Source organism: Mustela erminea, chromosome 10, assembly GCF_009829155.1.
Source record: "Mustela erminea isolate mMusErm1 chromosome 10, mMusErm1.Pri, whole genome shotgun sequence".
NCBI lineage: Eukaryota > Metazoa > Chordata > Mammalia > Carnivora > Mustelidae > Mustela > Mustela erminea.
In genome coordinates, this window is record NC_045623.1 from 104,733,237 (window position 1) to 104,757,632 (window position 24,396).

At 57.4% G+C, this 24,396-nt stretch overlaps 1 protein-coding gene across 15 annotated transcripts in view; it reads right to left on the minus strand.

Moving 5' to 3' along the window:
• CAMTA1 (calmodulin binding transcription activator 1) overlaps window positions 1-24,396 on the minus strand; it is an 821,619-nt gene that overhangs the window by 102,581 nt on the left and 694,642 nt on the right. For all 15 annotated transcript variants that reach the window (XR_004276407.1, XR_004276406.1, XR_004276405.1 and 12 more), the window contains one exon: window positions 2,813-2,966. Coding sequence is in view for 7 of the 15 variants with exons in the window: in XM_032303260.1 (XP_032159151.1) it covers window positions 2,813-2,966 (154 nt within the window). In the remaining 8 variants the exon portion in view is untranslated. The remainder of the gene's footprint in view (window positions 1-2,812; window positions 2,967-24,396) is intronic.

Below are 24,396 nucleotides of genomic sequence, written 5' to 3' on the forward strand. Positions count from 1 at the left end.
GGTTCTCAAAGTCAGTACGGCTTAGAAGCCAGCATTGGTGCGATTCCCCGGGCTCAAGAACAAGGCTCACCAGCCCCCCCATCTTGCAACAGGTGAGGTGAGGGCTGCGCACCCGAGTTTCCCTTCACCACCGATAAGCACAACATTGTGATTGAACCACTGACAACTCTGCTGTAGGGCACAGAAATTTGGAAACATCAGGAAATCAAGCTGTGAAGTCTTTGAAGGAATGTGATTTATGTGAAAATGTGATGAAGCTGATGTGTTTGGCTCCAGCACTGGGCGGCACGCCGGATTTTGGAGCCCAATCTGACGCCTTCTCGGCTCCCCACGCACCTCTGCCTTCCCCCAAGACGGTTGGCTGGTGCCCTGCGTGTGTTCCAAGGCTCGTCGCGCGTGACGCTTGCACTGGGGCCTGACTTCCAGGCCATGCGTCTCGTGCACGCTCAGGAACCACATGTGGCTCGCTCCCTGCCCCCAGATACACGGGCGCGCCAAGTGTTATTAGATTTGCAGGGAGTTGGTGGTTGTTTTACATAATTTTCATGATGCACTGCAGACTTTCCTTCAATTAAGCGTCAGAGGCTGACTTGGGTCTAGATGGCACCCCCAGAATTCACAGAGCTTAATCCCCTTGCCCCTAGGTGTTCCTGTCTGTCACGGGGAGGCTCCTGCGTGGCGGGGGCTGGGGTGGTATATTGTGGGGAGGTAGAGGCAAGGAGGAAAGGGAAAGGGAGCAGACAGTGGCCATGGGTGGCTTCTAGGCCAAGGGCCCTCTGTGTATGCTGGGGAGGACCCAGGCCCAAGGCTGGGACCATGTGGACACCACGAAAGGCATCTTTGCCTTCAGGCTAAACTCTGGCTAACACGGTCTTCAGAACCTCCTGGAAGTGGGGTGAAATCGTGGCCCCAGTGCTTCAGACCTGGGTCTGCAGAGGCCAGGGACTGAGCTGGGCCTGGAGGGGCCAGCTGGGGACTACGGATCTTGGTACAGATTCAAGATTCTTTCTTTCACCTTACAGAAGGGGACTTACAGCAGAGGGTGAGTGACTGGCTGAGGTCACACAGTGAAGGGGTCACAGAACAGGGATGTGCCCGCCTCCTGGTTCCCCGGCTTGGGCTGCCCTGCCCTGCTCACGTGGCACTGGTGCCCACTGTTACCAAAGCCATTGCTCAGACCCCTGTGGGGAGCAGACCAAAGCTGGGCCCAGACACTTTACACTCAACCATCTGACCAGTGTGCCTGTGCCCAGCACTGTACAGGGCCCAGGGAACTGCGGAACACAGGGAAGTTTCCGGGAGTTAGCTGCAGGGTCTTCCTGGTTTCTGGGTGCTCCGCAGAGTACTGAAGAGGTAGGGGGGCCCCTCTGGTGAAGGACGGAGACTAGCTTCAGTCTGGGGTCTCCCTGGAGGTCCTGAGGCCGCTAGGTGGGGGGTGGGGGGCCGTGTGAAGCCCGGAGTGGGGCAGGGCCTACAGAAGAGCTGATGTGTCTGCTGAGGGCAGAGGCATGGGATTTGCAGATGAGGAGAGGGGAGAGTGACCCACCCTGGGGACAGCGGGAGGTTTAAACAAGATGGGTGTGTCACATCTGTAGTTAAGGATTCCACGGGACACATCCTGAGCCTAGAAGGCCCCTGGGCCTCCTGGTTCTAGATTCCTGGAGCCAGGGCATCAAGGCCAAGATCACTGAGGGTCCCCCCCAGCTCCTGGCTCAGGAGGATGGCCCAGTCTTGGGGCCCGGTCCCGGGTGGCTGGGCCTTGGCCCATTGGGGTTTTCCTTCCCACCCAGACCCCTCTGCCCTTCCTGTCCCTAACCCCAACCTTGAGAATGGTGGGTAATTCCCCAGTCTGAGCTCTGAGGACCTCTGAGGATGAACTGGTCACTGTGGGGGCCATCAGGCCTTAGCTTGGATACTCCTAGCAACAGGACGCTCGTGGTCCCCCAAGAAAAGACATTTCAGCTGCTCTCTGTATATATGTCCATCAGGCTCTTTCCTGCAGCCCTGCTTCCAAGGGCGGCACAGGCTCTGAGGGACCCAGGGACCCCTTCTCTGAGGTCCTGTATGATGACTGTCTTTTCACTGAGCCTCAGAGAAGAATGTTCTGGAACCCTGGGTCCTGGGCACTGGCTGGGTCTTCTCGGGTCTGGCAGACCCGTATCTGTTTTTCCTAAGTCTAGGCAGCAGGAGAGGCCACGGAGAGCCCCCAGCGGCTGCCCGTGGAAATGAGGCACAAGCCGTGCCCAGCTCTCCAGACTCCCCGGGCATTCTGCATTCAGAGATCTGCACCTGTCAGATGCTTCAGAGAACATCACTTTGCTGGAAAAACAAAATCCAGCTCATTCTGGTCATCAGCATGCCACCCAGTCTGGGAGCCTCCGGCGGAGCCAGCCCCGCGTCCGGGAGCAGATGGGCTGGGGGCTGGAGGCAGGCCAGTTCTGGCCAGCCCCTCCTCTGTCTCCAGGCCTCACTGTCCCTGGACCGCAGCTGCTCGCCCGTCTGCGGCCCACGAGACAGCAGTGCCTGGCTCCCTTGGTTCCGCTCCTCACGGACATGGCCTCGTGCCTCTGAGCCTCACCGCTGCCATCTGCAATGTGGGCCCGCAGTCCCTGATGTTCTGGGCCCTGGCTACTGTGTAGGGGGCTCAGAGAGTCAAGCGAGAGTAGGGTGGGGGGGGTGACCCTTAGGAAAGCTACGGTCGCCAGCGTCCGAGCAGGATGACCACAGAGGGCCTCTGACCCGCTCGCGTGGTGCTGGCGGGGCCTGCAGGGCCGGACCCCGGGCCGGGCGGACGGGGCTGCTCAGTACTCACACATGGGCTTCAGCTGCCCGATGAGCTCCTCTTTCGTCCATTTCGCCCACTCCTTCTTGTCGGTGTTGATGGAGCAGAGGATGGGGCCGCAGGGCTTCCCGCAGTCCTCGATGGCTGGGACGTTCAGGTAGTGCACCAGGACGATGTCGGGGTTCTGCGGGGAGAGTACAGAGACGGGCAGCATGAGGGAGGCACGGAGCCCATCCAAGGGGACGCCCCCCACCCCCCGCAGGTGCAGACAGGCCGAGGGTCCCCACACCAGGCTTTCTCATCCTTGGCACTGCTGACATCTGGAACGAGATCCTTCTCTGGCGCGGGGCTGCCCTGGGCACTGGTTTCCGCCCACGGGAAGCTAGTAAACCCTGCCCCCTCCCCAGGTGTGACAACCAGGAGTGTCTCCAGCCATTACCCACGGTCCCCCGAGGGACAAAATCACCCCCAGCTGCAAACCACAAGGGCTGATTGGTGCATAAAGGACCACACATGAGGCCGGACAAATCACTGGTCTAGCATCTGGGGCTTTATGCCGATGGCTGCCCAGGAGCTCTGGCCCTGGTCTGTGCATTTCCTCACCACAGCTCGCTGGACGCCCCCCCACACAGGCATCATCACCCCCTTCCTCCCCAGAAATGGAGGTGCCCCACCTCTAAGGGCTGGACACCCCCACCCCCGCCCTTCAGCCCATGGGCTTCTCCCTGGACGAGCAGCCCCATTAGCGTGTTATTTCTGAGCGGCACCCAGGAGGCGGCTGTCGCTCAGAGCCTCTGGACACTCCCCATGGGAAGCCTTTAGAACAGAAAGAACTCTCTGTGTGAAGACCTCATTTTGTCCCCAGATGGTTCTATGGAAATGGGTCAACCTCTTCCCACGAGAATCAATTCCAAACGCCCTCCAAGCCTTTCTGCCCACCACCAGCTCTGCTAGAGACCTCCCGAGGGGATCTGGTGGGGCAGGAACTTCCCTGCAAAGACCATGGGCCTTCCGCGGCTTTCTGTGGCCCTCCAGAACCCAAGGCCATTTACTTGGCCACATCAGACCTGACAAGTTTGTTAAAAACCAAAACAAAAAAAAACCCCAAAACCAAAAATCCAATCATAACACTTTAGAGTGTATCTGGGTAAGTCCAGAAACACCACCTACCCTAAGCAGAAGGCATCGCTTAAACCATAAAGAAATCTCTAGCATTTTATTAATAAGCCCCAGGGAGCTGGGGATACAGGCACTTAGAAGGCTCTACCCCAGGCTTTCCCCTAGACCTGTGTCCTCTGCTTTTTCTGAGTGACCCCTGCCAGCAAGTCCTGGGAGGGCATGAGGACCTCCAGCATGGAGGAGGCCAGGCCTACTGTTGCCTTTTGGGATGTGGTCAGAGCGAGAGTCATAAATGATTATGTGAATCAATCAGTGCATTCATAAATAAAGACCCAAGAGTACACCACGACCAGTACGAGAAAGTAGACTGGCATAATTTAAAAAGATTTCCAATAAGGGTTGAAACACGGAGTTGTTTTTTTTTTTTTCTTGCCAACGCTCAGTTAACCAGGAAATTAAATCAACACGAACAGGGCCCTTCTTGTTAATGGCAGCTTTTCTGGATTGCGGTAATCACGCTCCTTCATAACGCTGATAATCCCTGACATCGGCACAGTACGTTATTCTTCTCGGGGCACTATCCAGCCATTATCGCATGCGGTGCCCGAGTGCGCCGGGGAGGCCGGCCGGGCTGGGCAGGGCCAGGCAGGGCCGGGGAGAGCGCCCTCCGTCTGCCGCCAGTGGACTGCGGCAAAGCTGTGTGGCGGGGGACAGAGCCTGGGCTGGAAGCCAGGGTTCGGACTCCAAATTCCGGGCCTGCCAAGACATCTGGTGGCCTCTTTTTTGCTTGGTCTAAGCGCTTTCCCACCTTGCATTTCACTTTATCCTTGCAATATGCCCCAGAGCTAGGTAGGGAGGTCTGTTCTGCGCATCGCATGGATAGGGAGTCAGGAGGAATGGGTGGTACTTCCGAGTCCCTGCCTTGTGTTCCTCCTACAGATGCATTGGCCTCCCCAGGGTTGCGTCTGGGCTAGGGGTTCCTGCCTGGGCCTGGGCCTGGCCAGGTGGCAGTGCTAGCTGCTGAGCAAGACGAGAAAGGATCAAAGGGCTGCAGGCCCCCCAGAGCCCCCGGGGGTTCCTCTGATCCTAGCCCCTGTGCAGGAGCACATGGGAAAGGAGCCAGGATGTCAGCTGCTTGGGAGATGAAAGAGCTGCAGCTTCCTGCCCCATGGCCTCACTGAGCTCAGCTGGGGTCCTTGGGGAGGCTGTGGGGGTGGGGCAAGGTGGTGGAGCTTGGGGAGCAAAGGGCCACCTTCACCACCGTGCAGCCAGAGTTTCAGGAAGCTCTGTTCCTTCTTCAGGGCCTAGCTGCATTTCTGCATAACCAGCTTCCATTTGGTCTCTGAGGACAAGCACAAGGATCGCCTCCTCCTCCAGGAAGTCTTCCCTGATACCTCGCCCTCCATATGCCCACCATGGCAGGATGGGGTTTGTGTCTTCCCAGTCTGTGGGCCTCTGCCTCCTTGAACTCCCTCACAACAGGGACAGTGTCTGGCAATGACCAGTGCTCATTTCGTGTTTGTAGAATTGAATTAGGCTGTCTCGAGACTCCCCATCCTCACGCTTCCCAGGCTTGTGTGCCACGGACATCTGGCTTATTTCTGGGTCTACAAAGGGCAGAGTGGTCTTTTCCGAAAATGTGTTCCTAGGAGGCCAAGAGGCAGGGCTGATCTTTACCCTTTCCTGGGTCTCGGGCCTCTTGGAGAATTCGATGCAGGCTATGGATAGCCCACACCCAGCTTCAAAAACTACCCAAGGCTCATCAACCCTGCATTTCAGGGGTTTACAGATCCAGTGGCCTGTGTACCCCACATCTGTAAACACTGATCTAGGGAGTCTAGATCCATCACTGTGTCTATTGAATCGGGGAATGAATGTGCCCAACGTGGAGGCTCTGCTCTGGACTTGTGGCTGCTCGGTGGCCTTGATACAGTCAGGAAGGAGGTGCCAGCCCGTGAGGGTTCGAGGAATCTGGGCTTGGGATTAAGAACTACAGGAGCAGACGGCATCACGGTCTGTGTCTCCAGAAAAGATTCTGCCCTCGGGCCTGGGGATCCTGCGGCCGAAACTCCCGAGCTGAATTTTTAGGGATGACTTCCTGGCTGGGATTGGTTTTAAGACACATTAAATGGAAGTGATTGTGTTTTTGGAAATTTGGGGCACACATTGCCTCTTGGCAATGTGGCGATTTTATTCATTAGTGGTATGTTTTTTTTAAAAAAAATTATTTATTTATTTATTTGACAGACAGAGATCACAAGTAGGCAGAGAGTCAGGCAGAGAGAGGGGAGGAAGCAGGCTCCCTGCTGAGCAGAGAGCCCGATATGGGGCTCAATCCCGGGACCCTGAGATCATGACCTGAGCCGAACGCAGAGGCTTTAACCCCCTGAGCCATCCAGGTGCCCTAGTGGTACATTTTATTGGGTGTTTTCGGGAAAAAAATATATTAGCCAGAGAGTCCCAGTGCGTGAGCTTCAGGAAGTGCTCCTGACAGAGTCAGATCCTGGCCCAGAGCTGCTCTGCTGGCCTTGCAGGGGGCGGCTGGTGAGGCGCTCGCCCATGCCCTGCTCGGGGGGACCCAGCCGAGAGGCAGCCCAGCAGACCCACCAGGACTCCAGATTCTGGACGGTTGTGCAGCAACCTGGCCTTTGTGTTCCTGGGCTGCTTGCATGTTTCCCTGGGGTTTGCCACTCGGGTCGGTCTTACAGGTTGGGGGTCATACAACAGGCTGTCTAGAGGCTCCTCCCTGGGCGAGGGGACTTCTGTGAACATACTAGAGCTGAAGCCCAGCTGGAGGCTTGAGACAGCAGGATCCTTGAAGATGAGTCCCCTCCGCACCCCCCGAATTCCAGGAGGCCCAGTGTGGTACCGAAGGCCTGGGAGAGGGAGATTTATGGGGTTGGGCTGCGGCTGAGGGTAGGTAAGAGTCTCAGACATTCCAGAAGATTCGGGAAAGCCCAGCGGACTAGGTGGTCCTATCCCTTCCTTCTGATGCCTCCAGCTCCTCACGCGCAGGTGGAAACAGCCACCACAGGGCCCCTGGGAGGAGCGTGGTGCCCTCCGCACAGGAAGGAGTCCTGCTCCTCTAACTCCCGCGCACCACCGGACCAGGCCTCAAACCAAACAGAACTCTGGTATTTTTCCGACAGAAGGACCGGAGTGAAGCTAGCGGGCAGTTTATCCGCTTACAACGCGCCCCCTCTCCACCGCGGCCCCTCTGTCCTGGTTTTCCTCTGAGCGCACGGAGACTCCCCTTCCTCTGCGCCTCCCAGCGGGGTCCTCGCCCTGCTCCTTTCTTGGTGACCTCATGCAGCGTCGCGGCCCGACAACCGCTGTGTGGCGAGGATCCCAGCTTCCTCTCCCCGGCCCCAACTCTCCACGTGGCTCAGGCTCACTGTCCGACGGCCCCTCCACGGGCCCTGCTGGGGCTTCCAAAGGACCCGTGGCTCGCGGGGCCGAGCCCGATGTCCGCGGGGCCCACGCGGCCCCGCCCCGCCGCGCACGTCACTCTTCTTCTCAGTCCTTCCCCTCCACAGCCAGCCCAAGGGAGCTCCGCCGTCTCTCCCTCCGACTCTGCCCCCCACCCCCGCTGCCCGCGCCCTCGCCTCTGCCGCATGGACCCCCCACGGGCCTCCTCACTTCCGCCCTGGCCTCCGTCCCCACCCGCTGTCTCAGGCCAGCAGCCACGGTCCTGTGACGCGGGGCAGCCCCCCGGCCCTGCGAGGGAAGCTCTCGGCGCGGACATGGCTAAGGCATGCCGTCCGCTTCCCTCCAGAGCCGCTCCTGGCCTCACGCCCTGCTTGGCCCACCCGTCCGGACAGTCCCCTTCCCCAGACGGCCTCTTCCTCCTGAGCCCTTCTCCAGCTGGTGTGCTCCGGTCCACACGTCCTGCAAATCTCAACCCCACCTGTGCCTGCACATCTTACTCTGAGACCCCATGGAACGGGGGCCCAGCACCCTTCGCCACGCCCTGTTTGGCTCTCACCCCCATTCCTTGGTTCTGAGCAACAACTGCTTGGCCTGTTTTCCCACCGATGTATGAGCTCCGAAGGCCTGGCTCCTTCGGTGGCTGACTCCCCAAACCCAGTGCCCGCACCTGCCATGTGCGGAGGGTGCAGGACAGCTGAGTGACCCCTGGGACACGGGACATGGACCCAGCTGGGCTGCCGGCCTCACTGGGGGAGGCGGTCTCCTCCCTGGTGACTCAGCATTTGACACCCACTCAGGAGATCCCCACGTGTGTCTTCCTGAGGGACACACAGACTCAGGAGAAGGGGGAGAAGGAGGAGGAGGTGTCTGTCCTCTTGGAAGTAGGGCGACAGCACCTGAGGGGGCCCAGGGCTAAGCCGGCCCCTTGACCCAGTGCCACCCCAGTTTTCATCTGAAAATGTGAGGTTTGGATTTGGGGGCTGACCTAGTAGCTCCAGGCTGCCAGGACTCTGCAGGGCAGAGACGCATTGGGAGTCTGAAGGGGCTGGAAGGGTGTGTCCTGGGGGCCAGAGTTAGTTGGTCTCCTAAGACACTTTTACCAAAGGGCATATTTCACCTGACCCTTGGAGACAAAGGGAAGTCTAGAGAGAACAAGCCAAGGACCTCAACGTCTAGAAGCACAGGAGGGGTTAGGAATGTTCCAGAAAGGGGATGCTTTGCCAAAGTCACACAGGCTCCTTTACGGCAGGACTGGTCAGTCTTTATGGCACCCGCTTGGCAGGAGAGCCTCCTGGGTGTTGCAGTAGACAGGCTTTCCAAGCTTTTTTGAATGTCAGCCTGAGCCCCTCTTGGGACCCTAGTGTGCTCTGGAACACAGACTGGGAACCGTTGCTACAGTTCAAAACCAAAGGAAATGACTGTCAGCAGCTCCTGGAAGATAGTTTCTCCCAGCCTGTTCTTGGGTCTCTGGGGCATTGGGGTTCTGGATGCTCCAGAACCGTCCCCTTTACCCCGGGCTCCCTCCCTGGTCTGGCCCGAGGCCCACATGGCATTTGAGTTTCTGAGGAACCCCTGCCCCGATATGGTGCCCTGTCCACACGGCTCTCCCCTTCCTGGTCGGCGTGGGCAAAGTTCCTCCCTCTACTCCGGGATGGGGCTTCCTTTCAGGAAGACTGGAGCGGAACGGGGGCCAGATGGGCAACTGAGTGTCCCCTTCGATCGTGGGCTCATCCCTCCTGACCTGGGTGTCCTGGACCATGGGGGTCCTGTGGGAAGAAGCAGGGGGGAGATGCTGGCCCAGCGGTGGGGAGAAAGCAAGTCTGCCCATTTAATCCTCTTAGTGACTGGCGATGGAATCTGAGAGAGGGAGACTGGTTTGGAAAAGAACGCGACCCTGCTCCCCCTGGGTGGGTCGCCACTACCAGGCGGCAGGGGCGGGCGGCAGGCGAGGGGCCAGGAGCGGACTTGTGATCCACATTAATCTGCAGCAGCCCCTGGGCAATGACAAATTTCTGGACCCTCATGCCGGGGCCGAGCAGGTGCAGCCTGGGAAAGCGGCAGGCGGCGGCGGGCTGTGTCTCTCTCATGGTGCCCATAGGCTTTCCTAGCAGAGATCCTGTGGGGAGAGCCGGACTCACCCTCTGTGGAGGACTGGACCCCGGGCCAGGGCTGGAGGCAGGAGAGGCAGAGGAGGGGAGGAGGAAGGGAAGAGGAAACAGACCAGGAGGCGCAGCAGACGAGCCCAGGCAGGTAGCAGGCACGGGTGGATGGGAGCACCCTATCCTAGTCACAGAGACTTGGCTGGGGTCCTAAACCTCTCCCAGTCCCCAGAGAGCTCCAACTTTAACCCTGCAGCCAGAGCCCTGCGGTTCCTGTGGCTCCGGCTCCCGAGAGGTCCAGGGTAGGGCCCAGGGCGTGGGGTGCTCCAGTGTGGGCAAGCACTTGACCTGGCTGAGCCTCCGCGGCTGCCCTTTAGCAAGGGGAGGACTGTGACTGGCCTTGACCTGGCTGGGAGACAGGCAAGGCCATAAGGAGCCCAGGGAGGGCTTGACCCCAAGCCAGTGCTCGAGAGCAAGGACCCGCTGCTGCTGATTTGAATGGGGGTTCAGTAATCTGCTGTGGGCTCAAGAGGGAAATTGGGGGAGACATTCCAGCTTGCAGGGGGCAGCTGAGCCTGTGCCCGCTGCACGCAGAGCCCAGCCCCAGGTGTGCAGCAGGCTCTGGAATGGGCTGAAGGTGCAGCCGTGAGCTCTCTACCAGGGGGCCTGCTCGGGGGGGCCCCAAGTCGCCCAGAGGCAGAGCCTTGGGGTGTCACGTCCTCCTCTGGGCCGCCGCTGGATTTTGTCCACTGCTGGGTGCCAGGGGGTCCCCCGACCCCCAGCCGGGGCCCACCCACCTCCATGGGAAGGAGGAGGCGGCCCCGAGCCAGCATCCCCTTTTGTGCAGGAAGCAGGACGGCCGTGCAAGAAGTGGTTAAAAATGCAAAAAGCTGTTGGTTTTGATAAAGAAAAATGCAGCTGCAACATCTGCTTGACTCTTGTTTGCAGCTTCATCAACGCTAAGTGGTCGATAAATCAGAGTGGCGTGGCGTTCCGTTTCTTCTGTGGCTCAGTCATTAATCTCGTGCCGGTTCTCATGAAAAATGAAGGAGAGAGGCTGTGTGATAGTGAAAATGTATACATTACCCAGAAAGTCATAATAGCGTGTAATAGTGCCACACACCTCCCCACTTGCCTCCGGGTGCGTGGCAGGGGGTGGCGCACGCGGCCGGCCCCGGTGGGGGGCTGGGGTGACGGAGAGTGACTCAGCCCCGACCGCGCCACAAGCCGGTTCTTTCGTGGCCTCTGTCGCGCGAGCACCGTTGACACACGTCCTGAAACCCCACGAGCCTGATCTTAAGAGGCTGAGCCTTCCCGTACCTGGGTGCTTCATAAATGGGGTAGATGCCATAAAACAGGAGTGCAAAGCCGGCAGAAAGAAGGGTGGGATTTATTAGGGAATGAATAAATGATGAGACCAGGGGCCGTGGGTGGGACCGCGCCGTGAGGCAGAGAAAGTCCTCTCGCCCGCGCTCCGGCTGCCGGGGGCAGTCCGGCATCTCTCCTCTGCTCTGGGGAAAGCCGCATCCCTCTCAGAAGCGAGGCCAGTCACGGGGCCCTGGGCAGGCTCCAGGTCTCTCCCCTCGGGTCCCCGCTGAGGGCAGCCGGTAGCTGCAGGACCCGCAGGAACCGTGCTCCCTGAGGAGGGCCGGGCGGGCGGGCCTGGCTGCCCAGGGCTCCTGCCGGCTGCTGCCCCTCCCGGTTGGCTCTCTCCTTCCTCTGCAGAGAACTCCGCGTCTGGAACCGCTACATCTTACATCCTCTCTGCTGCTCTCGGGGTGTGGGGGGGGCAGGGACATGCCTGTAGCCCCAGCACACACCTCCCGGTGGGCACCTCTGTTTGCAAAGATCGCTCCTGAGTGTCAGCTGGTGCGGGACCCCACCTTCGAGCCCCACTGGCCACCCCTCACTTAGCGCCGTCAACAACCCACGGCCGCGGGTGATACTGTCACGCCTTCCGGGGACGGAGACTCCGACTGCTCAGAATGCCATCGCTCACTCGAGCCCCGAGTCCCACGCCTCCCCTCCACCCGGGCTCTGGGGCTCCAAGGGGACTGGCCAGAGCCGGCAGGGGGCATGGGTGACTGTGCGTCCAGCCTCAGTGCCCCGGGCGGTGGCTGGAGCACAGAGAAGTCGGGGGAGCCTGGCTGGGTCATGCAGGGCGCTGGGAGCTGATGGGGACAGGGGCAGGGCTGGAAGTCCCTGCTTCGGCCCTGGCCTGGGAGCTTCTCAGGGCAGGGCCGAGGCAGCAGAGCCCCCATCGCCACATCAAGAGGCCCCACAGGACACCCCCTGTGTTTGGGCGGGGGTGTGAGGTGGGGCAGGGGAGGCCAGGAAAGGAGCACGTGGCCACTGGTCAGGCCTGGCCTCCACCGCGCATGGCCAGGGACGCAGACCGCCTCCCTGTTCCCCAGCCCGGGCTCTGCAGGGTGGGTGTCTTGGGGTGATGGCCAGCGGGGAGGGCCCACATGGGGCCTCCTCTCCTGCTCCACGTGGGGGCAGAGGCCGGTGGCCCCGGGCCAGCCCCCGCGCCCCCTCCACTGGGCTGCCCTCATTAAGCCAGCGTGCGCACCGTGGGGAGTCCGGGGCTGCAGCCCTTCCCGGCGACGGAGGGAGGCTGGGAGGCTTAATTAGTTAATGTGGGTAAAGTGGTCTGAAGATGAAAACCCTGGGTAATTGCCGAGTGCTGCCGCTGCCGTTGTTATTACACAATTACCAGAGTTTTCCAGTCGCGGGAATAGACTTCAACAATTTCCCCCGGGCGTGGAGTTCTGGAGCCGTGCTGGCTGAGCGGCCGGCCCCGCGCTGGCCCCTCCAGCCCGCAGGTGATGCGGCTGCATCCCGGACACCGGGCGGTGCTGGCGGGAAGAAGAGTCACCACCCCCGCCCCCCTCCCCGGCACACTTAAGGACGCGTGGGCTTCTAGGGACGCCGGGCAGGCCACCTGTCCCGACCTTCTGGCAGCCTCTGAGAAGGCCTGACCCCAAGGCCCCCTAGAAGGTCAAGCCATCCTGCGAGACCACCGTGGTGAAGAACCTTCCACTGTGCCGCAAGACCTGGCCGCGGAGCGCACCTGTGCGGCGGGGCGTGGGGGCCGCTTTCCGGACGCGGAAGACGCAAGAGTCACGGTGGTGTGGGGCCAGGCCTGGCCTCGTTTAGAGTCGTTACAAATGATCTAAGGGAAGGAAGGCCCAATAAAATCTCATTGCAGATGACACTAAACTTTTATGGGTGACGAAATGCCTGTAAAGTGCCCAAAGTTTGCGATGGGTCCTGAGAGGACCTCGTGGGGTGGCACAGGCGGGTGCAGAGTGACAGATGCAGCCCGTAGTGGGCGAAGCGCAAGGCGAGGCCTCGGGAAGGTCAAAACAAATGGGCTGTGGAGGCGGGTGGGCCCTGCGCTCTCGGCAAACCCAGGGAGACCTCGGGGTTCGCGGACGCTTGTGTCCAAAGTCGTCGCTGGGACCGAAGGATGGAGCCTCGGCGAGCTGGGCGCCCCGGGAGCTGGACTCAGAGCAGCGGCGGCTCTTTACTGGCAACACGATCTGCCTGAGTGAGTGCCGGGGGTGGGCGCTACCCGTGGAGGAAGGGCCGTGGCCATGGCGACCCCAAGATAAGGACTTCTCTCGTCAAAAAGACAAAAGCTGAGAGGAAATGCAATTTAAGTGTTTTAGGTCAGAAAGGGGAGGTGAATGTGTGTGTGTGTGTTTTGTTTTGTTTTGTTTTACCAGATCCCCAAATGCCGGGAGTAAGAGGTCCCCTTGGAGCTCAGGATGGTAATTTTAGCACAAACTCTGCACAGCGGCCAGTTAGCATATGAGACTGGTTAGCCCAAGGGGGACACGGGCTGAAAAGGAGAAATTCTAGATTTTTCTGTAATGGGTGATATGAGTTTCTGGGTGGCTGATCTGTACGGGGTTATGGAAGGAGGTCAGAATGTTTGGGGTCATCTCTCTCTGGGACCCAGATCCGGGGGTACCCACCGGGTGGGGTCTGAGGTTGGGCGTGTCAGCAGGGCTGTCCAGTCTCTGCCTGTCGTTTCCCACTTGCCGGACACCTGCCAGGGCTGCAGGCGGCCGTCACCCTGGAGCTGGCAGAGCCTGATCTTGAATGAGATTGTTGGGTTTTTCCCCTGCTCTCACCTTGAACTCATCTTTGATTTACTTAAAGTCACAGCAAGAGTCCCTCTAGCCAGCCCTGAGGTAAGACACCTTGGACGTTTGCTGGGATGCAGGACTCTAAGGAGGGGGTCCTGCTCAGGGTTTGAGGCCCAGACCCAGTGGGGACTGGGGGGCGATGGGAAGCCTCAGGGCTGGCTGCATGGCTGCTTGGTACTCAGGTCTCAGGGCTGCTGTCACTACGCCTCACATCTCTTCCCTCCCAGGAGCCACATCAGTGGCCACAATCCCCTTCTCTCTAGCCTCTGGCCAAGATTTGGCTGTGGGCGCCTGGAAGACTGGTAGCCCAACCCACTGCTCTCCCCTCTCTGTCCCTTCAGCTCCAAGGACACGTGCCTCAGTCTCGTTCCCAGGGCGGGTGTCTCTGCTCAGAACTGTGCCCCATTAGGCAGTGATTCAACCCCATCAGATGACAATGGCACCAAATAGTCATTTGTGCATATGACGTGCTCTGGAGCCTTTCCTGCCCATCTGCTCTTCATAATAGTTCTGGAGGAAGCCGAGCATGTCCCCACTGGCCACATGAGCCCCCTCGGACGGGGATGTGTCCCATGGTCTGATCAGAGTTACAGGGCTATTGAGAGGCAGGGCTGAACACAGCTCTCTTGCATTGGTGATCCTGTGAATCCCACTGTATTTTAGGGAACAGACCACCTCTCTCGGACTCAGTCCCGGGAGGGAGCATGGGACTCAGGTGGCCAACTGGAACCCTGCATTCTCTGGGCCATGATGACTGGCCATGAGTCCCAACCAGAGGCAATCAGAGCTCATCCCTGGACTTGGCTGGAGCCTCTAGGGGGCAGGGATGCCCTTTCCTGCTGGACCTGAGCCTGGAATGATGAAGCCTCGTGCTCCTGGAAGCCATCTCTTGCCGCCAGGGCATGGAGTCCAAGGAGCAAGGCAACACGGAGGGAGAGTTGAGAGAAGGAGACACTAAGCCTCCACGTTACTGATTGGGGATGCCGTGATCCCATCATGCCTAAAGGTGGAACCTCCAGACTTTTCAGTAACTTAAACCTCCCAATTTTCTTTTATCCTGAAGTTGAATTTTCTGTTGCATCAAACAAGAACCTTAACTCCGGAACAGATATGTCTTCCCTTTTCTAAGCCACTCCACCCTCCACTCCACCATTCAGACTGTCCTCTGGTTCCAACAGCCACTGTCATCACTGTGGTTGCTGAGAGCTACCACTTATCCAGCACTTGTATGCTCCAGTGTTGGTGCCGAGGGCCTCACAGGCCTTAGCTTATGTAATCCTCACCTGGACCCCATGAAGTAAGGACTGAGGGTCATTACCTCTACGTTACACACAAAGAACACGAAGTGAGGAGAATCAGGTCGCCTGCCAAAGCGCCACCTTGAATCCAGGTCTATGTGATGCTAAAGGTGACGGTGACGGGGGCTCTGGTTACACCTGCTGGGGTTCAAGTCTGGGTTCTACTACTTCTTAGCTGTGGACGTTGGGCAACCCAATCTCTGTGCCTCAGTTTTGTCACTGATAAAGGGAGAGAATCCCACTACCTACCCCATGAGGTAGTGAAGACGAAATGAGATAAGCCTTTGAACAGTGGCTGACATGTTGAAGTGGCAGGTATTACTGTGACTACCTCTCAAACCCGTGTGATTTCATCCCTTGGTATCGCTAATGACCACCTGTCCCCAAGGTCTTCGAGCACTTGTGTGTGGAGCGCACCCAAGTTGACTCAGACATTTCCTATTCGGGAAGTATAATTCCCTGAGACAGGAGCCCATCGGGGCAAGGTTAAGAAATTCTTCCTGGACACTGAGGAAGCATCGCTAGCACCAGTGGACAGACGCTCCAGCCCTCGTGAGCTAAACATGGGCCATTCTTTTCCCATCATGAAAACAGGATCTCAGAGGCAATGCTTGACTATCTTCCAAGTGCTGGAAGAAAACAAAGGCTCCATTTCTCGATAAATAGTCTGTAATTTAAGTGTCTGTGAATTCAGAGAGATACCACCCTGGCCACATCCTGTCACATAGTGAGAACGTATGGGGTTCTCCTTGGCCATGGGGGTCATCTGCTGTCCTCAACTGGATAAAACCCATGCTAGGTGACCTCAGGTCTTCCAAACTCTTCTTAACAATTGCTAAGCTTCTCATCTGGAGGCTGTGTCTACTTTAATTTGTGCATGAAAGATCCTTAAGGATCCTGCAAATCATGGGCCTCCGGACCCTTCTGTGTATTCCGCTTGGAACAGAGGATGATTGAGGCAGGAAGAAACTTAGGGGTCGTCCAGACCAACTTTCCCATTCCCTTCCCTTTCCGGGTGGGAGCACTGAGCCAAGAAAGGCTGTGACTTATAATGTCGCCCAGTGGAGAGGAAGAGTGAGGTCAGGGAACCATACCCAGCTCCCCACCCCCAGCCGGCTTCCTCCTTTTGCCCCCTCCTGGGCTTTAGAACCACCCCAAAGCAATGATCACATTTCCCTTGCTTTGCAGAGAGAAGGTACAGCAGGGCAGAGCTGGCAGACATTCGCCCCATGTGGCATTCACACTGAGCTGGCTTTGCAGCCAATGCCCTTCTTTGCAACCTTGACCGTGAACAGGATCCTGAGATCCCCGGTGGGCTGGACGGGGGTACTGTGCCTTGCTCTTGGAGCTCATGCTTTCTGTTCAGCCTCTTCCTGGTGGTAGTGATGGCGGGACAGGTGCTCCAAGCAGGGAAGTCTGGGTGGCTGGACCCTGGGCCACCCTCCCTCTGCTCTGGGGGATCCTCTGGGGAGCCCCGCCACTAAGCCCTGTTAAAGACAGAAACCCCAAAGCTCTCCCTTGACGACAAAGGGGCCGAGCGTGGAGGCTGCAGAGGACGCATTGTGCCCGGCCCCCCAAGCATCTATAGGATTTTTATGCTCCAGCAACTGTAACGGTGAGATTCTAGCAATTGTTTTAGAGGGAATCATGATTAAATTGGGCTGTATGTTTTTTTAATGTGTTCCCCAGTTCCTCTTTAATACCTTGGTAGGACAAGATAAAGTGTAATCACTGAAGTAATTGTGGCACTCAACAGTTTATGTCTTGAAAGAGTGACTGGGGGTTAACAAAGCCACTGCAGGGCGAGGTTTGGATTAGAAATTACAGTTTTTCTTTTTGTTATTTTCTTTTTAAATCCCTCTTTATCTTCCTCCTTTCTCCAGTGGCTCCTGGAGCTGGCTGATAACCTGTAAGCCTCCTCGGGTAAGAACAGAGCCTTCCGCACTAATGACACAAGGCAAATCCGGGGGCCACCTCCTCTGCAGAGCTGCTGCGGCAGGCCCGCCCCTTCCCCGAGCCCGTGCCCTTGCAGGCGACGCCAACCTGCCCCCCACACCAGCCGGGCTTGACATCCTGAGTACCAATGCCAGTCAAGGCCTGGTCTCCACTGCTGCTTACTAAACCCCAGCTGGAGACGAGCGCTGGGCTGCCCCATGCTGGCCGCTTGCAAAGGGCCCAGGAGGAGACCCCGGGGGAGTCTCTAAGCTTCATGCTTGGAGAGCGAGACCCACATTTGCAGGTGGGGCAGAGTGGAGCCACACACCTGGGAAATTCCCGAGGGATCGTGGGGACACAGCTCCCGGGGCACTCACTAAGGCATGGCTGGTGCCCACAGAATGGGAGGCGGGTAGAGATGTGGGAACGGTGAGGCCTTCTCTCTGTCCCCAAGGCCACTGCCCCAGTCTGGTCCTCGTCGCCTCACCCATGCCGCAGGCATCAGCCATCTCATGGGTCCCATTTGACTCCCAGACCCGTTTTTCCAAGTCCCAGCTCTGACGGTGCCACCTGCTGCTGGCCTTGCACGACTCCTCATTTTCCGTGAATTCAACCCACCAAGACACCAGCCTCCCACGATGGGCCAGGTCCCTTCCATCGGCACCTCCACGCACCCTCCTCACATCCCTGGCTCAGTCCTTGGCCCACCTGACCTCCGCCTACGCGGCTTCCTCTACCCCCTCTCCGCCAGGCCCCATCCCACCTGCCCATCCAGACCCAGCTCCGAGGCCACGCCGCGGGTGAAGTTTCCTCGGACGCTCCCAGCACCAAGTAACCGCACTGTCCCCAAACTCCCGGAGCTGCCTTCTGCACTCGCACCGTCTCCTTTCACGGATGTTGGGGCTCAGGTCTACCCTCCTCTTAGAACCCAGGCTTTCTGACCCCAGAGTCTACATCAGAAGGAAATTCATTCCTCAGTAGGTGGCCAACACGTACTGGTTGAATCAACAGCTGGTTGATCACATCTGCCTTTGGGGTGGTGGGGAAGTGGGATACCCAGGATGGACTTGTCGCTGGCGGCTGGGCTGTGCCTCTGGAGGAAAGCGAGCGAGCTGGCCAACTTGGGGACTGTGTTCCCTCCGTTTACCCCCCTCCCTCCCCCTTCCAGCCTCCTGCCATTGCCAAGGCAGAGGGAATGAAGCTGCCTGGGCCGTTCTGGGTCCTTCTGCATTTGAGCTGATTGGACTTTCCACGCGCATGCACGCACACACACACACACACACTCACACACACAACGCACACAAGTACTCACACACGCCCCTCAGCTGTGAGGCCCGCAGCTCGCTCTCCTTGTTTGTTTTTAGGTCTCACCACGGCTGCCTTGAAGCTGAGAAGACAGACGCTGGGCCGAGGGCCTTGGCACCAGCCCAGGGTAACTGGGACACCCATGTTTGCAAAGAAAGCATTTGCGGAGTGTGAAGAAATCAGAAGAGGGGCGTTCAGAAACTGTGTTTAAATTTCACTCAAAATGTTCTGTTTTGTGTAAGGGGCCGAGTCCCTTCAGAAAAACACTTGCTGGCATTTGCGGACCACTGTTGCCATGGAGCTGTTAAGAGAAGTTGGCTGCCCAGGGTCAGCAATTAATTCTAGTGGCTGTCGGAAAAATGAGCCGGCAGCTTCTTTTGGAAAAAGCTGATGGGTATGGGGAAGCTGAAAGGTAAAAGTTGAAAAAATACCTCTTTCTGATGGAGGGTTTTAGACTCGCTGGAGCACGGTGCCTTCCTAGCTCTTTCTTGATGCTTCCCTCGCTATGGAGAAGAAAGCATGTAAGTGCTCGGAGCCCCCAGAAGACGAGGCTTTCTTTTCTCTTAGTCCCCTTGAGAGAGGGGTTGGGGGCCCTAGCTCACCCCTCACCGGCTGGGTACTCCCGGGTGGGATGCCCAGTCTCTTGGAGGAGCAGCTTCCTCTCTGCAAAGTGGGGGTGACAGCAGTGCTCACTTCATTCATTCACCCGCTCATTCATCCGACGGTGTCTACCCGTAACCGCAACCTGCTGGGGACTGGTCTACATTCGGAGTCTATGGCAAGGGAAACCAAGTTGTGCTCCAAGAGCACAGAAAAGACAAACCAGGCAGATTTGGAGAAAGAGGGTGACTCTGCAAGGGCTTAGTGCTAGGAGTATAAAGAGATCGAGCAAGGGGCACCCAAGAGGGGTGTGAGGCGGAGTTTAGCCACGGAACTCGTGGAAAGCCTCTGACGAGGAGACCTTGAGCCGAGTCTGGAATAAGAATCCAACCCGGGGAAGGTCTGGGGGAAGCGAGGGTTCAGACACAGGCAGGTGTGAAGGAAGAGCTTAGGGCAGCCTTGCCGTGCCCTCCCCCACCCCGCTCCTGGGGCCGTTCCGGAAAGAAGCCACGAGCAGAAGAAATGGAAGTTCCACTGGAGAGCAGAGAACTGGGGCTGGGGAGGGCCACCCTCTGTGGCAGTGGCTCGGCGCGGCTCCCCCAGCGTCAGCCCGGTGTCCGGCCCGGAGGTGGGCCGGGTAAGTACTTGATGAACACACCGAACAGTCCAAGGACACATCAGCGTTAAAAGAGCCTCCCCCCTGCACTCAGGACTCTGCGTCCCAGTGAAGGAACGCCCGCCCTTAAGAAGAAATCGCTGGGGGAGGCTTCCACCGGCAGCCAAGAGTCAGCACGAGGTGAGACACGCCGTTTTACCCACTAGTGAGAAAGTTACCAAAGTTTAACTTGTTTAAGGTTTGTTCTGAAAAAACAATCTGTTTTGTTGGCCATTTGTTGAATGAAGGCATAAAAGATGGGTTATAATTAAGTCAGCTGTGTTCAGCAGCGGGGACTAACTTTGGAACTGGAGGAAGATAGAAACAGCACCCATCTGTTGTCTTGCCGGCAGCCAGATGATGGGAAGAACTTGCACTTGGAATCGGACTTTGGTTCGGGCCCCACCTGGGCCGCTTAAACGCCGTGTGATCCTGGCTGAGTGACTCAGCCCCTCTTTTCTCTCTCCCCTCCCAAACGAGGGTCATCGTCCCTGACGGGGCCATTGTCGGGGTCAAGTGAGAAAACACCAAAGGGGCCCCCAACACAGTTCCCAGCAGGTAGTAGCCACTCGGTCTTAGTCAGTGACCTCACAGACACCAATCTCTGAGCCCTCCTGCCCTCCATGCCTCTAGGGTCATGAGCTAAACGGGTCAGTTTTACGGTGCCTTCAGAGGTGAGTACCTCCCCCCATTTGACTGTGGTTTCTGCAAAACCAAAGGTTTGAAGCGACTCCAATGTCACACAAGGTCACCCCTGAGAAGATGCCTTGCTTTGTCCTTAGCATAATCTCTCCAGAAGCAGAGGCGGGGGCCAGGAGGCGGCGGAGCTGTGTTGGCGCCTGGAATTTTGTGACATGCCAAGGCCAGGTGCAAGATCAAAGTGGAAGGTCACTTGGATTTCCCATCCCTTATCCGGTAACCGTCCAGCAGGGCCAGCACAGCGCTTGGCAGCCCCCCCCCCCAACCCACTCTCCTTGTTACTTAAAAACACCCCAGACGATGGAGAGTGTTGAGCTGTCACTGCTGGGTGGAGGCACCTGGCAGGAAATTAACTTCTTAGCTCCTTATTCACTTCGAGGGGAGCATCTCTATTGAGCAACGCTACCAGGGTAGGGTTGACCGGGGCTTCCAGCCATTTTAATATTGGAGACTGGCAGCAAGGCATGACCCACAGCCTCCCGTGCCACCTTCTCATGCTGGCACCTGGCTTAGCAAATGTCTCCGGAGGGAAGGGAAAACCGCCAGCCTCTGGGACTGTGGCCCCCAGGGGAAGTTCTGGCGCTGACAGGAGGCAGTGACGAGACCCTCCTGCTGTGGTGCGCCCCTGTGGAACGGAAGGGCCCACCGGTGCCAGCCTCAGTGGTCCTCCCATCGCCCTTGGCTGTCCTCCAACCCGTGGCCCCTCCCTTGTGGCCACCTCTCTCTGGCCGCCCCCTCTCTCAGGCCTGCTTTCCCTTGGATGGTCCCTGCCCAGCTGCCTCCATTCTCCAGCCCCCAGTGAGGGCTCTGCGGGCTCCCCTGGGCTTCTGCATCTCTCTGCTCCTGGCCCTGCTCCTCCCATCAGGAGACAACCCATCGGCAGGCTCCATTTCCGACTCTGTGACCTGCCTCGTTTCTTTCTCTCTTGCCCTGGCTCCACCTTCTCCAGCCCCATTCATCTCGTACCTGTCCTTGGGGCTGCCCTCTCTGACCTTCCCACCTTCTCCTGTCAGGGGACCCTCTGGCTTGGTCGGAATGGTCGGGTTCAATTTCTCAAGCAAAACCTTTGAATCTCTCCGACCAGCTCTGGAATGTCCTTGCTCCCCAGCTAGCAACCAGCTGATCTCAGCACCAGCCAAGCTTTGCCCTGAGGGCCTCTAAGTTCTCTCCTCTCTCCTCAGCCCAGATGCTCCCTCCTACCCCGGCCCCCCTCTCTCCTCCCAGCCCACGTGCATGGAGCACTACTGTGTGAGCGCCGGTACGGAGACAGGGGCAACCGAACAGGAGACTGCTCCCCAGATGCTTGCAGCCTCCTGGGGCCGCGCATGGGGGACAGGGCAGAGTGAAGTATGTGTTCCGTGGGAGAAGGGAAGGAGAGGTGATGCCTGGCGCTGTGTTTCGCAGCTTCTAGTCCCACCTAGTTGGGAAGTCACCTTCCTCCCTCCGCTTCCCCCAGGAGCAATGCCCCGCGGGAATATCCAGGAAAAACCTGGGGGCAAGCCAGGCTTAAACACAACTTCTCAACCTCACAACTGCGGACACTTGGGACTGGATAGTCCTTTGCTTTGGAGGGCTGTCCCGTGCACTGTACTGTAGTTAGGAGCATCGTGGTCTCGACTACTAAAAGCCAGTAGTAGCATCTTAGAATGGTAACAATTAGAGATGTCTCTAGACATGGCTGAATTTCTCCCCAGAAGCCAAATCTGCCTCGGTTGAGCCCCACTGAGCCCCACAGTGACCCCAGGTTCCATTCAGTCTCCAGGTACCACATTGTTCAACTTTCAAGATTCCAAAAGGGGTAGGGAGAGTCAGACTGTCCTTCGAGGGAACTTAAAGTTGCCAGGGCTAGTTCTGGTCTATCTGGGGTTCATTTTATCATGACTTTGGTTTTTTAGACATACCTTTGTGCTCACCATTCAACAAAATGTTACATGACTTCATGGTGGATGCTTCTGTGTTGTTCCCTACCCAAACCCTCCTTTCCCCAAGCAGCCGTGAGATTGGGTCTGTGGGGAGTTGGGGGGTAAGGCGGAGCCCAACCGGCCAAGTGTTCTCCCATTTGGTCCATGGGGATTGCTCAAGAATGAATCTATGACCCAGTTCTGGCTAATGAGGCAACAGAAGTGTGTTTCAGCAAGAGGATTTCCCACTGGCAAGAGCTGCAGGGTCTCCCAGCTTCCTCCTATGTGTGACCCTGGATTTGCTGCTGCCATCTTGCTCCCAGCAAGAGGATGAAGCCACCATTGAAGACAGCCAAGCAAAGAGTGGGAAAGAACCTGGGTCCTTGGTGACATGACTGAGGCTCTGAACTCACTAACCTCAGCCTGCACTCCCTCCAACTTTCCTTGCAGGTGATGTCACAGAGTCTTTATTGTTTAGGCCAGTTTGAGTTGGGGCAATATCCCCAGGGCAGGAACCTCTTGTCTTGGTATCATTTGGTAAAGATGGAAAAAGGCTGGGGTGGGGGGGGGAAGCTAGACTATAGTTTTCCTCTTAAAGAGCCAGAGTCCACCTCTTCATGTTCTCTTGCATTGGCCAACCCGTGAGGTCCCCTGGTTTGTGGGGAGGCCGCATAGCTTCAGGGACTCCCTGGGCCTCAGCTGCCCTAAAATCTACAGCCAAGATCTACATCAGTCTGAGATGCAAATTTCCCAACTACATTTAAGTAAGTCCCTTATTTCCCTCCCTGGTGTCTAATCCAAGATCAGGTGCAGAGAAAAAAACAAAACAAAACACAACACAACAGCAACCTTTCTGGAAGAAACGGATAGCTCTGAACTGAAGCCCAAGTAACATAACAGCTTTCCAACTGGCATTTGCAGTTGGGCTGAGTGAACCTAATTCCATATCAAAGGAACAGGGAAGTGTTTTAATTATCTCATTCTCATAATGGAAGTAGAAACTGGTTCTGTGGGAGGTAAACACCCTAAGCCACAAGGTTTCCTTGTAAATTACAATGCTCAACTTGAGCTGACAAGGCGAGGGGACACTTCTTCCTGTTTGATGGCGTTCCCTGACGTGTGGCCTTTTACTATAGTCATAAAAGGGCAGTAAATTAGGAAGGCGCCGTAAAATATCATCAAAACCGACTGGGATCAACCATGAGAAGCCAAATTTCCAACCAAAGCCTTGAAAATGAGGGAGACATAAACAGCATTAAGCCAGTTCCTGGGGTGGAGGCCCCCTGGCCAGGGGGGAAAGTAGGACGTTGCCTCCAAAGGTGCAGAGTTCCAAGTCTGGATGGAGTGACACACAAAGCAAATGGCAGGAGGTTACAGAACGGGAGGGCTGGCCTCTCCTAGAAAATGGTCCTCCCCTGCGGGGGTCTATCTGGGCTTGGTGCTGGCTCCAGAGCCAATGTGGGCTGAGAGCCCCTTCCCATTCACCACTCAGCCAACACTCTCTTGAGGTCCTGTGCACCAGGCACTGGAGGCGTGGTGACAGGAGAGCAAGTCGCTGTCTGCAGAGTCCCAGTGGGACAGGCCAGTGACATGTTAACCCTACAGTCTGACGAAGTCAAGGTTGGCTGAGGTGATGCTAAGGAACCACAGTGGGGACAGCCACGGTGCAGCGATGCCCAGGCTGCTGGGGAGCGCTGCATCTCAGAAGCAGAGGCATGTCCACCTGAGTGGTCTGGGAGCACTACTCTGTGCATGGGCAGGGTTGAGTTCTTGCCCAGTAGTGGTAATAAAGCCCACACTGGGGGCACCTGGGTGGCTCAGTGGGTTAAGCCGCTGCCTTCAGCTCGGGTCATGATCTCAGGGTCCTGGGATCGAGTCCCGCATCGGGCTCTCTGCTCAGCGGGGAGCCTGCTTCCCTCTCTCTCTGCCTGCCTCTCCATCTACTTGTGATTTCTCTCTGTCAAATAAATAAATAAAATCTTTAAAAAAAAAAATAAAGCCCACACTGACTGTGCCAGGTGGGCCCCAGGCTGCAGGCTTCACATAGCTTCCTGCACTGAACCCTCCCAAGAATCTTCTCAGGAACATTACTAGGATCTGTTCCACTTCAGAGCTGAGGAACTGGGCTCCAAGGAATTAGGGAACCTGCGTCTGGCCAGCTTCCTTTTTAAAGGTTCCCATGCTAGACCCCGAGCCATGTCATCTCACTCTGACTAGCCCGGTTCCAACACTGGGTGTAGGAACAGTTGAGACTCTTGATTCTACATTTGTTGGACTATTTTGCAATAAAAAAAAAAATGACATCTGAGAGCAAATTTCTTTGGGGAAATCGATCCCAGTCTTGGGGATATAGTGCCTTAGACCCTAAGGGGTTGTGTGTGTGTGTGCACGTGTGTGTGTGCGCGCGCACGTGCGTG